Raw genomic sequence first — 15056 nt, 5'->3', positions numbered from 1 at the left:
CGACATATTCTCATTCCTGATGTTCATTTTTGTCGAGTGCTTTTTAACATACTTATCCAAAAACAAAGAATACACTGAAGCTGTAAAGTAGCGGAGCAGTTGTAGTTTGATAGTTTGAACCCACAGATGGAGTAGTTGTCGAGACCTCAGGAAGCACTCCACCCCCGGTCGGCTTCAGATGAAATGGAGCCAGAACCTTTTTCTGGCTCCTTAGTATCCCTGCAGGCTTTCACTCCGTCTTAATAAAAGGAGAAAATACTCAGGGGGGTGAAGTGCCCGCTCTCTGTTTAAAAAAAAAAGAAAAAAAAAGATCGCTCAGTTAATGGTTAGTAAGACGTCATGATCCAGAGGACTCGGCTCGGTGTCGGGGCTAAATTGGATGGGTTCCCTCCATTCCCTACCCATAATGCATCTGCTAAATGAAAATGAATCATGGGGGAGTGTGTTCAAGAATGAGATTGGCCATTGATTTAGAGCCATGATTGGAGAGTGTGTGTGTGTTATAGTAGTGTGTGGTTTTTTGTGTGGTTTTTTTTTTTTTTACGTTGGGCTGTGGGGGCAGAAAAGTGATTTGAAACCCAGAGAAGGATGGACTGGTGAAGAATAATATTAATCCATCTTTTGTGTGTGTGTGTGTGTGTCAGATCATCTATTACATCCAAGTGTTCTGATGTTCTTCCCTAATATCTCCTTTTTTTTTCTTTGTGTTTTATATGTAAAACTCTAAACATAACTGTGTGTGTGTGTGTGTGTGTGTGTGTGTGTGTGTGTGTGTGTGTGTGTGTGTGTGTGTGTGAGTGTGTGTGTGTGTGTGTGTGTGTCCTAATCAAGTATTTCTAACCTCCAAAAGATTGATATCATTTCCCTAAATAATACAGCTGTAAACCCTTCAATTGAATATCTTGCATTAAAGGCGCGCTGTGTTTAGACCGCTAGTGTTGCTATAGTCAATATTTTGATAAGTAGGTCCCTGTTTTGTTTGTATCTCATGTTCTACTAGCACAAACTTAAGCACACATTTTGTATCATAACTGCACAGGCCAAAGTATTGCACTGATTTACAGTTAGTGGCAGTGATGTGCCAAGAAATGTAGCAATGCATCAAGGATACACACAACACTGAATGTAAATATTAAAGTTATAGTATGCAGGATTTGTCAGCTGATGTTTGTATTGTAAACACACAACATTCAAAGTTGGCCCCTCTTACTTACGAGAGCGAGCGGCGCTGGTGAGAAGAAAGCCATGAATCAGATGAATACAATGTTATTGTTTCATGGTGGTTGTGTTCGGAAGCACAAACACCTTTGGGAAGTTGCAGCTTTGCTAGTGTTAGTAGCTCAGTTTTCAAATAGACACACAGACCTGCTGATCTTTATACATCCATGACACAGAGACAGAGAGCAGAGCGGAGCAGAAGAGAGATATGGAGACAATGGTGTAAGCTAGTTCCAACCTCACACCTTGTACGCCTTGTTATTAGCTGGAGGCTACACACCCACTGTCCAAAGGTTGATGACCAGAAACATCCTATATAAAGCAAAATAATAAGAAAATACAAACAGAGGGCAGATACATACTCTGCCACACACTTGTACACTGCAAAAAGAGATGTGTTAAAAATTGTGGCAAGTGTGTTCAGGGACAACACATATTGTGTTAAATTTAACACAAATACTGTGTGATTATGTGTAACTAAAAATGACCAGAAACTACTAATTGTGTGTTTATAGTTGTTCTAAACGGCTTCACCCAAACGTGTGAAAAGCCAACTGTTATAAAAGAGGAGGGGGGTAGAAGAGATGCAATATTGTTTAAAAACTGGGACATATTCTCAGACAGTCTCTCCTGAAAAGACAATATACCGTTGCTCTTGTTTGTTCACATGAAAAGTGACAGAAATAGCTGCGCCGTGAACGAAAACACAGAGAGAAACCCTTTCTCACCTCTGCACAGTCGCCCCATCACCGGCCTGAAGAGGGTGAGAATATCGACTTCTCCGCTTACAGCATGGGGAGGGGGTTTAATGGGCTTTTCCACTTTTCCACTGTCCTACAAGCATGATGGAGTATACAACCACCTTTACTCTGTGTTGACACAAAAAATCCACAGGGTACTTACTTTCTGCAGAATGATCACGAATCAGAGATACTAACCAAAGAGTGAATAGACGATGTGGTGAACAAAAGATGAGACCGCAATTCCTCTGAAAGTAGTGTCTCCTCATCATTTTTCTTTTGTTAATAGTAGCTGTCTCTTTGAAAACACTTCTCCGACAGTTAAAGTGCTTGACGCTCCGCTTTCCCTTATCCAAATTGAAATGATTTCACACGGCAGACGTCTTAGCTCCAGCCGCTCGTTAAAAATGTATGAAACGCCGCCGACGGACCATGATAATATCTGAATATTCCGAAACAGTCAAAAGTTTGTCTCTTTTATCGCAGCTTTTCCCTCTTACCCCGCATAATGGAGCGTCGTTTTGATGAGTCAACATCATTTGCTGACAAGTGCTAATTAGAAAGCGGTTGAATGACAGCAAATTCTCATGCAATTTCAGTTCTTGGAAGCGGAGCGAGGAAGTGTGAAAAACTGCTAATAAGTGTAAAAAGTCCAGCTGTGGATAAGTATTCTCATCAGCTTGGCTGTCTACTTTACTGGATTTATCAACTCTGTAAGAAATGAAAGGATTTTCGTGACTTTTATTGTGTTTCAGAATACGAGAATCTTCCTTCTCCTTCAATTTCTCTCCTTTCCCTCTCCTAACTTTTTCCTCTCTCCTCATATCTTGCACTCATGCTCTCCTCTTTATTATCCAGGAGCTTGGAAGCATCTCTCCCTCTCTCTCTTTCTGCTGCTCCTTCCCTCTTCCAGTCTCCCACCTCAATTATCTCTCTCTCTCTCTCTCTCTCTCTCTCTCTCTCTCTCTCTCTCTCTCTCTCTCTCTCTCTCTCTCTCTCTCTCTCTCTCTCTCTCTCTCTCTCTCTCTCTCTCTCTCTCTCTCTCTCTCTCTCTCTCTCTCTCTCTCCTCCCAGTCATCTGTCTATTCCACTCCGTCTGCTTGCGAGAAGCAGACAGGCGACAGACTCACTCAACCTTAATGGATAAACCCGCTCCATTCCCTTCACAATAAGGATCAATAGCACTCACTGGAGGCCACGCGGCCACAACACGAGGAGCGTACAGCGCGGCGTCGAGGGGGTTAAACACTTAAAGCGTGTCAGAATTGTGAGGAGTGGTCAGCCGAGCGTGTGTCCTGCGGGAGGTTTTGTGTGTGTGTGTGTGTGAATATACATACGTACATGCTCTCATGTGTGAGCATTTATCGACCCATCTCAAGAAAGCAGTTGTACGCTTCACGCAGCAATATTTCGAAAAAAATGGTTTTGTTTGTGTTCGTACCCATAGAGAAAGAGGACTAAATTGGTCTCCCTCTGTGTTACAGGGGCGCAGTGTGAGCCTCTGTGTGCACTTTGTTGTTGTCAGGGTTATTCCAGCGTTATCTATTTATTTATTTATTTTTCTCTCACCATCTTACACGGATGCACCCATTCACCCACCCCGGTGCGGCGTCTGACTCAATTGTACGCTCGCATACTTACTCACAGGGTGTTGTCGAGGTAGAGGGTGTGTGTGTGTGTGTGTGTGTCTGGAGGATGAGGGGGTGGAGGGAGGGGGGGACTTCTGTCTAGGCCTGCTACAGTAATAGCTTTGGGGAGGGCCAGACTGTACGCGAGGGTGATGAATAGAGCAGGCTGGGACAGCTGTAGCTACCAGGGTGATGAAATGTGTCCACTTCATCACTTCCTGGAGAAGCAGGAAGGAAAGGAGGAGGAGGAGGAAGTGGATCTCTAGGGAGGTGAGGAGGTCAAAAACATGGGAGTGCAAGGCCAATGGTGCTCTGACTTAAAAATATATCAATAAACAAGATTATATTGGCATTAAGGTTAAAAGGATGTGTACTTTTTGACCTTTAGAGACATTTCTATCACTGGATCAAACTCTTATTTTTATACTTTGTCCTTTCTCCATAAAATCTTATTAAAGGAGTAATGCCTTGACAATAGCCAGGCTGCATCTCCTACCCTGGAATGTAATATTGAATTTTCTGACTATGATCTGATTAGAAGAAAAAAGGAGCCGTGCACCTCGCAGAGCAGCACAGGAATCAATCCCATGCCAATCAAATCTCATAAAGGCACCCAGACTCCTCTATCAGCCACAGTTTCCTCTCCTCTCTGCTCATGTTTGAGTAATACTGACCCCTGTCTGCAGAGAACAGTACTGCGGCTCAGGAGGGGAGGAAAATGGGACTCCAAGCTGATGTCACTCTTGTGCAATCATTTGGTCCTTTTTGAAGCCAAGCGCCCTTGATGTTTGATGTATTTTAAATGCAGCTTCAGACGCATCCCTGGTCTTTTTGTTTGCCTTTTGATGCGTTCGGATGTCCTGTAGAATAACAACTACAAAAACATGGATGTAACTTTCCCGGGGCGCACGAAACTCATGAAAGAAACGACCTGATCGGGTGTCAAAACACATACTTGCTGTGCACATATCTAAACAGTTTGTAGACTCTATTTTAGATATATTTTTGGGCATTTTTTGCCTTGAAAGGAGAGCTGATAGTGGAGAAGCAGCCAGAAAACGAGGGTGGAGGGAGAGTGAGAGGTATGACTTGCAACAAGGGTCCCAAGCCAGAGTTGAACCAGGGACATTGTGGTTATGTGGCATGTGCTGTAACCATTCAGCTCCTCAGGGTGCTCCAGTTTGTAGACGTTTAAAGCACATTTAAACACAAGGAGTAAAACTCATCTACAGAGCAGCTTACATTGAGTGTCATACCCTCTACATCAATTGGTTTCCAATCCATGAGTTGGGGACCCCAAAACAGATGAAACTAAGGGGTCACAAGATGTTTACTGCATGGGGTAAAATGTATATATATATAAAAGCTCCACTATGTGTATTTTTCAGACTCTTTTTCTAAGCTTTTTTCCTTTGAAAAACTGCAGTTGTAGCTCTTCAGATACCCACCTATCTTCTACATTGGAGTCACCATCTTTCACAGCCAGTATGGACAGGAGGTATTACAGTAATGTACATATTGTCACATGAGTGTTGTTCAAAGACAGACTTTAAGAAATGTGAATCTGATACTTTAAAGAGTCTAGAAGAAGAAGTCGGAATAGTAGTTTTCCACCCAACTAGATGAGCTCTTATTTCACCCTCTACTAAGTCTCCACATGGTGGCGTACTTCACAATACAAACAGATACAAACAGAGTTCAGGCCCTCTGCACCCTCAGCCGCTGTTTCCAGTTCAACCACTGGTGCGATCTCTTGTCCCCCTACCCAGGGCTTCCCTTCCCTTTTATAAAAATATCCACTGTCTGGTCGCATACTCAAGTCTTTCTCCGTCTCTTTTTCCCTCTCTTTTTTTACTGTATTTATGACCGTTTTGGCCCGTCTCTCTTCCTGTGTGAGATGTATTTCCACTGGATGGAATTTCTCGCCTCTCCAAAGCTTACTAGACACCCCCCTCCTCCCGTCTCCCCTCCGTCTTGTCTCTTTTGTGAGACATGTTTTTTTTTTTTCTCCTCTTAGCATTTTTTTCTGGCATCTTGCATTTTTATTGAGTCAATTTGCATGGGATGTGGGCCGTGATTTGTTTTATCTGTCTGGGCCTGTGGTAGGCAATCATATAACTATCAGCCTAAATGGCATTATCTTTCCACTGCAGACCATAACGTTGACAAATTTTCTCCATTAATATGCGCATACCGCATTTGAGCCGTGATGAAAATAGTGGCCACTGCCCTCCCATAGGCTACCTTACTGTTAGAGACGGGTGATGTTATCATCATTCATCATGCCCCCCCTCACAACCCTCTCCATGAATAACAATAGGGATCGACCTTGGCTTGTGCCTCGAGGAGAGAGATGCTGCAAGATTATCAGATTATTACCAGGATAAGTCGTGAACTTGTGCCGATTGGTCAGCTTTCGGGCTCTCGACAGGAGATCGCTTAAGTAGCTGGGTCGTCCCTGTGACGGGAGGAAGACAGATTGGTGTTTTTGGGCTAATTAGGAATAAGTGGGTGATAATGGGTTTGTGTTACGTAGTGGGGGTAGAGTATGGGAGCATAAGTGTCACTGATACTGACAGAAAGTCTTTATTTAACCTTTAAAAACCTTTTGAAACCTTTATCTTTTTCTACATATCATAGGTTGACGTGCTTGTACAAACCACTTATATTCCTCAGTACTGTTTGAGAAAGGCTACATTCCCCTTTCTTCATTACCCAGTGGTCATCTGAAGCTGAGCAGTAGGTCAATATATGGATAGGGATTTGCGTGTAGGTTTAAGAAGTCAGCATGCTTCCAACTAAGTACAACAAAGTACCTCCTGCACCTTTTGGATGTTGGAATTTCAGGGATAAATCAACAATTCTTCAAACTTTTCGAAACCAGCGATCACAATCCAATAATCACGCCCTCTTTAGGCAGGTGTTTGGGGGTGAGAAAGTATATCAAGGATTTGAACTTGAAACTCAAACTCTAGCTTTTCATTCTTCTGTATCAACAAATGCGACACTGTGAAACGACACATGATGTGTTCATCTTCCTTGAGTCTGGCCGTTCACAATAAGTATTAATAGATTTGCTCATTTGAAGCATACTAAAGTCTTTAAGGTCAAACAAGTTTATATTGGAAGTATTTATAGCATGAAAACAGTATTAGACAAGCTTTATAACTTAAAGTATGGCAACAAGAATATGTATGAAGGCTTGGACAGGAAAAAGAGGAGGTATAACCTTTATAATGACAATAGTTTTTTAGATGTAAGCATAGTAATAACAGGAAAAAGTACTTACCAAAGTATATTTTTAACCACCCACCCATATATAAGTTAATTTTGCAATTGGCTAAGACGAAAGTTATATGTAAACATTCTTCTGCAATTTATTTTGCATATCTGAAACATATATATATATATATATATATATATATAGTATACAAGAATTGTGTTGAGGTTAATTGATTCTTTGAACCCCATCTGGAGCGTTAATGCCCACAGTGGGTTTAAGCCTTGTCGTGTCCATGAAGGGTAACAGACAGGGGATGGCTAAGGGGAATTTGGGGCTCTTGAGGGGCTTATAGAGGAGGTTGGCCTATGGATGGTAAGGTTAAGGCTAAGGTCTGGATATGGCAATGCTTAAGGATGAGCTGGGATATGAGGTGCAGAGACAAGCTGAGAGAGGGAGGGAGAGAGAGAGAGAGAGAGAAGCTACAGTATAATCTAAGGAAGTGTTTATTTACTGGTCTTGCAGGCTTGCCCTAGCAGGGGGCCATTGAGAGTCATTAACTTGCAGCCATTATGCTAATACTTGTAAACACATTGATTACCCCTTTATCTACCAACCCACTCATATGCTCTTAATGAATAAATCCATTGCTCTCATGGACACAGACCAGCGCTCCATTTATCATTTTAAGCCACAGAATAATGTCTGTGTAAAGAATATAGTAAAAAAAAAAATTACAATTGTCTACAGAACAAAACTGATGTTGATAATATTATGAATGCTGCTCATGTTAGTCGCTCTAAATCTTTTAGAAGCAATGTCATTATTTTTTTATCATCGTTTTGCACCATTAAATATTTGTTATTGATGTAGCTTTTCATTTTTTTCAAGATTGGTCTCTCAAAAATCTTTGTATAGATGATTTCACTGTCTAAGCAGATGGAAGCAATGTCCCTATACAGAAGGGATAGAATGACATCTCAATAAGTCAGTTCAAGCATTGACTTATTCTTTATGTGGGTGGATAGAAACAGAATTGTGTACCATTGAATCAGGGCTTTTCTTTAGGAGGCTTAATACGGCTAACAACCTCATTTTGTTCTTAAAAGTTAGCTTCATCTTAGTTCAGCAGCACTCCTATGTGCTGTAGACATATAGGAGAGGAATAAGTGAAGCTTGACAGTATAAAAGACAGGATTTACTCATCGTTTCAACTTAAGTAGTAGTGTGAGGTTGAAGAATTTGCTGCAATACACAGATTCCTAAGTGTGTTGTGTACAAACACTTTCAAACACTTGTGTAGTCATCTGACTTGCCTGACCCTTAAACCACATGGTCTGCCTCAGGATACCCACTCACATCTGTTTTGGCTTGACAATCAATGTCGAGAGTTCGGAGCTCTGGAACCGATAAGATGTGCATGGAAGTTGCCCTTTCTTCACGGAGCTGCGGTCCGTGAATACACTGTGACGAAACGTCAGTATGTGATGAAAAGTGTGACAAAACATGTGTGTGTGAGTGTGTGTGTTTATGTATGCTGCTGGCCCATCTGTTGATGTTTTTGCTAAGGATATGCATACCTTCCTTACTACGTCTGACAGATTTGTACACACACACGTTTTTAGCTGAGTTGTCAAAATAACTTCCATTTTTTATTTCATTTGTTTGTACAGCAATCAAGACCATTTTTTAAATGTAATTTTAATTTATCACTGTTAGTAGCATCACTGCAGATACCTGAATTGTCTATCTTTAATTGGATACTATTGATGTGAGTGTCGGCGTGAAAATGAAAATGATCTGGCAGGATTTAAAGACTTAGACATTCTCTATGTTCTTCATATGTTACAGATTATACTTAAACACATTTTTTTAGCAGATACACTTAAGAAAAAAACAGTGAGTCTTCTGACACAAGAATAACAATTCTTTCTTTGCTGGCTACATAAAGTGTCCTTCAGATTCCATCTAGCCACATAAAACTCCCCTCTCTCCACCACTGCAGTATGTATTCTCCACGTCGCCTTTCACCCCTTGCTTCCTCCTCTCCATACCTCTAGGAGATGTAGGGAAAGAGCTGGCAGCCGGAGCTGGTTGCTCAGTTCTCAAGGGAAGAGTTTGTTTTCAGCCTCGGGGACTCGGGTCACTGGATAGAGTGTGGACCCCGTGTTTCTGCTCTCCCTCTTCATCCTCCCACCTCCTCCCACCTTCCCTGTGTATTTTGCCCCAGTCTGCCCCTCATTTGTGCCCTAATGTTTTACAGATGCCTCCAAAACCATACCTCTAAAAATAAAACCAAAAATAGTCAGCTGCACTCTCACTGGCATGTGACAATATAATGCTGAATGTTAGCTGTTAACTGACAAGCTAAACATCTTGCTTTGCTTTTACTTTGTTACAGAAATGATGTCTCCTCTTGCTGGAAACTGGGTTTATTTTGGTGCTAATTAACTGCTAGTTATGAGCATGGCTAATGTGCTGTTGTGTTTACTAGAATGTTTTCCCTAGGCTGTGTTAGTAGGCTAATGCTTGGATGTCAAGCAGTCACGTTTTTCTAAAGCCCTTTTGTGAACGTCTAATGCTAACTACCACCTACATGTGATACAAGTTAACCTTTGCTTTAAACCTGCTTTCCATGACAACACTGAAAAAAACATGTTATTGATCCAATCGTTAGTCATTGTATGTGTTAGGATTAACATAGGGCTTCAACAGATGTACCTTATATGACTGCATTTGATCATTTATCAAGAAGAATTAACCCTAACAAATCAAATACTGCTCAGCTTAAGTTTAGTCCCGCACCTCAAGGGTTGAGTGATTTGTGCAGACATCTACAGCTGGAGCAGAAACTGCTTACGCCTCTGCCTTTCTCCTGATTGGGACTTGTTTATAGAGCTTCGAGGTCGTGTTTGCCTTTCAAACCATGCACAGCATGAATAGCTTAACAGGCTCTCTGGGAGTTGGCTACAGCAAAGTACTTTTCATGCTGCTGCTGTTTTCGACTAAACAAAACTCATTCATTGGCCCCTGTCCTCACCTCCTTGATAAGTTACAACTAGCAGTTTCCAGGTCCCACACTTAGACCTATTGTATTGTCGCTCTGTGTAGATCATTTACCGTTAGCTTGTTCAATTAACCCAGCAGGCATCCGGCATGCATATTAAAGTACAGTTGTAGTTCGGAGGACAAAGGAGGAATCCTTTTACACATCAGGATCAATTGTATTTTGGTTAACGGTCATATATATACATATTATATACTCTGAGCAAACCTTTCCATTTTTGGAGTTCTGCATAGGCCTAAAACTGAGACCTGAACCAGGTCCACCCTGCCTTTCAGACCTGACCTGGCTAAACCTGCCTTTTGAGACCCAAATCGAACCCAAGACTGAGGCTTTTTTGATCTATGCTTGCTTTGGAAAGGCTTTCTCACACATAAAAATGATAAATCTGTAAATAGACCAACGATATGGTGGCCCACCAGCACAAAACATATAGCATTATAACTGTAGTATCTGATTAGCCATGGGTTTGGTGCCAGTACTCACATTGCGTTCTACTATTATGCTGGCTTAATGTAGCACAATGGCATCTCAATATAATGAATTATCTGCCTTGTTGGCTAGTAGATTAACTTTGACTTTTCCCAATATGAGTTACATGGTTGGTAAACACAAAATATCTTTCACGCATGCCTTTGAGACCTGACCTGGCTAAACCCGCTTTTGAGACCCGAACCCAACCCAAGACATAGGCTTTGTTTTTGTTCTATATTTGCTTTGGAAAGGCTTTCTCACATATAAAAATAATAAATCTGATCATAGACCAATGATATGGTGGCCCACCAGTACAAAACATATATCATTATAACTCCATTTGAATCTGACAATAGTCCAAATTGGTGTAATCCAAAACAGAGCTTTGTAGAAGCACAATGCTGTCTTAGAGAGGAACTTGTAAAGACAGGTAGGAGGTTTTTATCTGTTTGTCACATCTAACAACTAACTCACTAGGCTAATACAACACTGTCTACAACACTGTCTGTTTGGTTGCTCAACTCCGTACCAGATTCTGTACCACTTCTGAAAAAATAAATACAAGATAAATAGTAAATATAGTGAAAAATAAATAGGAGGGAAAGTTATTTAATCACAGTTCACTTATAGGTGTTAGTAAACCAGGCAACCAGGTTTATAAAGGGACAAATAGTCCTAGCTGCTGATTCTGCAAGCAGCTGTAAAAGCTGTTTTGGAGGCCTCTTGACCAGATGACCTGAGTCGCTGCTGCCCTGTTAAGTTTTAGATGGGGTAGACCAGGACAAAAAGATGGATACGATGAACAGTAATGTTTTATATTGAGAAGTGAAACTAATAAAATAGAATAGAGTTTTCTAGTTATGGGAGGCTTCTTTGACTTAAGAACCAGTGTGTTATACTCCAAAATTAGACCTCCAGCATCTAAAATAAGTGTTTGTGTTATGTCATGAAAGTAAGACTTGCTTTGTGTTAGATTTATGTTTTTCCCAATATTAGACCTCATCTTTCGTAATACTTTTTGACAACAGAAACCAAACAAATGTCAAGTGGTCCTACATATGTTTGACAATGTGTCGCAGTGAGCAATAGTTTAGTAAGAAAAGAGTACTGGGCAAATGGAAACGTGAACACAGCAGTTAAAATTCCCTGGAAATATAAACTTTTCCCTTGCACTCGAACAGAGGGTGGTATCAGCATCTTTAATCCCACTGTGGCAAGCCTCAAGAGAAAAGGGCAAACATCCTGGCAAATATCTTGCCAACTCTGAGGCTGAGTCTGTCCACAGCATACTTTCCACTGAAACACATCCACATATTCTGCAGTACACAACTCATTGAAAGTCGTCGTCCAGCATGGCTCGAGATGGATGGGTTGAGGCGAGGGGTCAAGTCCTGCTCTCTCTTTGTCCCACTTTGGTGACAATGAAGCATATTCTGGTTGCTAGTACACAGGGATCTCGGTGGAGAGGTCGGTATAAAGACTTCATTCATCTGCTGTGGCCAGTCACAAACAGATAGATCACATCAGATCACAGGGGGGATGGATGAAGGGAGAGAGATAAAAAGAGCTAGGACAAGAATAGTGACACTAAAAAAGCCTCAGCTATTGTATCGCAAATGAAACATGGCTGATGTTCACACATGTGATATCTTGTCCGTCTGCCCTCACACTTGTGCTCGTGTCTTCTTATGTATTTATTTGCACTGAGGGACCGTCCTTTTTATTAGCTTGAGTGCAGCCGCAGTGAGATCCAAGAGGATGTTTTCATTAACCTCATGCTGAGAGAGAGCACTACCTTGACCGCCGGCTATGCTGCCCTGAGCATTTTCTGCTCTTCTGGCACTGCAGTGAAATATTACGGGTCTGTTTTGCTCTGCATCATACCTGGCAAGATGAGAGGTCGCTCATTAATGAAATGGGCTGTTTCACAGGGGGCCAACCAGGTCAACTGTCCCAATCAAGGATGCTCTGAATCTTAGGGGAACAACCGGGATCATTTACAGACCAGGCCTGCCGGTGGGCATAATTCACCGACTTTACATCCACTCCATCTTTCCTCCACACACCTACATACCTCACACACATCTCTCTGCTATACAGATATGTACCCACAGCTATCACCTGCAATCTGGTGCTCCTCTTGAAATGAGAGTTGTGTTATAATCAGTCATCCACAAACCACTTCACCTCCTGGTCTCCATATCCCTTGATGCTGTCTGGGGGTTGATATTAGTGCCTTTATGGTGGAGATATTTTTTTTAAATGTGAATGAGTATTTTACATGTTATAGCGAGATTCAGGTCTTCGCTACACCATCTTTTGGCATCGATTTCATTGCTCAGCCTTCGTCTGATTTTCTGCTGTACTGCAGTGGGATGACAAGGCTAAATTTGAGGTGAGATGAGGGTTTTGATTAGCCCTTGGGAAACTGGAAGGACAAATTGATTTTAAAGTTGCAAGAAAGAGAGAAATAGAACAGGAGGAAGAAGGAGGAAACTGAGGGAAAACGGGGAGCAACGACAGACAGGTTGTCAGGTCTGCATTTCTATAAATAGCACATCCTGGCTTCACCTGGTCTCTCGCTCCGTCTATCTCTCCTAACCCAATCACCATACTGCCTGAGTCCGAAAGTTACTATTGACAAGGGCAGGAACACTCAGCACAACAAACCTCACACATGTTCTTTTTTTCCCAGCCCCCCACCCATCTATAGCTTAGCCTTGTGACATAATCCCATTACAATCCATTAAGCAAGGCATCTTAAAGTGATCCTCCTCCTTTCAAATGTGGGGAGAGGTGGTCTTCTTCTCTGACGGGGCAAAATAGAAAGGAGGGAGGGACAAAGAGAAGGAGTATAGGAAGAGGATGGTGGTGCCGCTTTGGAGTCACATGACTAATTTGTGTCTGTTGCAGGGAGTACGGGCAGCTGGCCAAAGTCATCCCTTCCTCCCTCCCTCCCTCCCTCCCTCCCTCCCTCTCTCTCTCTCTCTCTCTCTCTCTCTCTCTCTCTCTCTCTCTCTCTCTCTCTCTCTCTCTCTCTCTCTCTCTCTCTCTCTCTCTCTCTCTCTCTCTCTCTCTCTCTCTCTCTCTCTCTCCATCCTTCACTCCCTACCTCTCTCTCTTTCTCCCGCAACACATGCATTTGTTAGTGTGCTAAAGCCGATTGCGCACACACTTTTATGCGTCAGTGCAGTTGCCAGTTTTTGCTGTTTAGGAGTATCAGAAATCCACAAGAGGTGACCGCATGCTTTGTTGTTGACTGAGTGACATCTTCTGTCACTAACCATGTCCCTCTTGTGTTGTTTCTCCCTCAGGGACTATGGATCCAAGCGCAAGTCGGGTAAGTCACCGGTTTTTTCTTCACTATCCTTCTCTAAACTTCACCCCCCCCCTGCTTCAACTTGTTGCTCTATATAGAACTACTCCGTGAGATCTAAGGGGAGACGTTATACTTCATGACGTATGACTCTTAAACCCTCTCTGTGACTTATCTGTTATCCATGTGATGTCAGTGTGTGGTTTGTCTACTCATCCTGCTGCTGGACGCTGACTAACTGTCAGCTGTGTTTCGGGGTGGTTCAAGAATCTGTCAAACTCACTCTCCTTCTGGTGGTTGACTTCTTTGCAGGGTGGGGTTTAAGAATTTCCTAGTCCTCAGTTCCTCAGGATGTCAAAATAGAGTCGTTAACGCACATCCTATCAAGAAAGCATTATTCTCTGCTGTGGCAGTCGGGACATTTGAAAGGATTCTTTGCCTTTGAGTCTTCAGCTGAAGTCCAAGCCAGATCTTTTTCTGTGACAGGTGTCTAGCAGTGGCTAAACTTGGCCCTGGATGTTGGACCTTCAACAGGACCACATGTGGAAATAAAAAAATCAAACATAGCAATAAAATAATAGACAGAGCCCTGTCACATGGAAGTTCAGCATATTAAAGATTTATTTGCTCTAACTGGCTTCACAATACACAAAAAATGATTCTGGAAAACTAGTCGCACAAAGCTGGCTATCCTGACATCACTATATTTATATATGACATGTAAACGGCCAGGCCTGTCTCATTTTATGAAAATAAATGGAACAAATCTATTAAGTAGAATAAAAGTAAAATACCTAGAATAATCATTAGCTACTGTTCAACAGCTAAAGATGGATCCAGTGCTTTAGTTTTTTTGTTTGATCTTAGATATACTTGAAATTTCAATGTAGATTTAATATCTCTTTCAGAAGTTAAGGCAGCAATGCTACACAAACAAGTTAAATGTAAATCAGATGTCTCATACTGACAAGCCAACACCTCCTGAGGTGAAATGGGAAAAGGCACAAGCTCTTTGTAAGCTTTGCTCGGCCATTTTTCACTGGCCTTAATTAACCTATTCCTTTGCAATAAAACTACAGATGCAAAGGTTCACAATATGTTTCATAGAAACTTTGATTATCAAGTGATAAAAATTATGGAATTAATTTAAGTTCTCACTGCAATATGTCATGACTGTAGGGTAGCTATAGGAAAGTTAATGACCAATTTATGTATTTTATACTGACTTCCGTGCCTGAACACTTCAATGCCCAATATAGAGTCAAACACACAGCAAAAATTAAGACATAAAATTGAACAAAAGTCAACCTAAAATCAGAGTTACAGTTTTAACTATACAAATGCCCACAGATTCACAATGCTCGCAATTAGACCAGTTAACAACCTGCATGAAGCA

The 15056-nt window shown here is 41.7% G+C and overlaps 1 protein-coding gene across 1 annotated transcript in view; it reads left to right on the top strand.

Moving 5' to 3' along the window:
- The window catches only part of sh3pxd2aa (SH3 and PX domains 2Aa), a 108760-nt gene that overhangs the window by 39114 nt on the left and 54590 nt on the right, over positions 1 to 15056 (top strand). The window contains exon 6 of the mRNA XM_062428114.1: positions 13659 to 13684. Within this exon, the coding sequence (XP_062284098.1) occupies positions 13659 to 13684 (26 nt within the window). The remainder of the gene's footprint in view (positions 1 to 13658; positions 13685 to 15056) is intronic.

This window comes from Scomber scombrus, chromosome 2, assembly GCF_963691925.1.
Source record: "Scomber scombrus chromosome 2, fScoSco1.1, whole genome shotgun sequence".
Lineage (NCBI taxonomy): Eukaryota > Metazoa > Chordata > Actinopteri > Scombriformes > Scombridae > Scomber > Scomber scombrus.
This window is presented reverse-complemented; position numbering and strand designations above follow the sequence as displayed.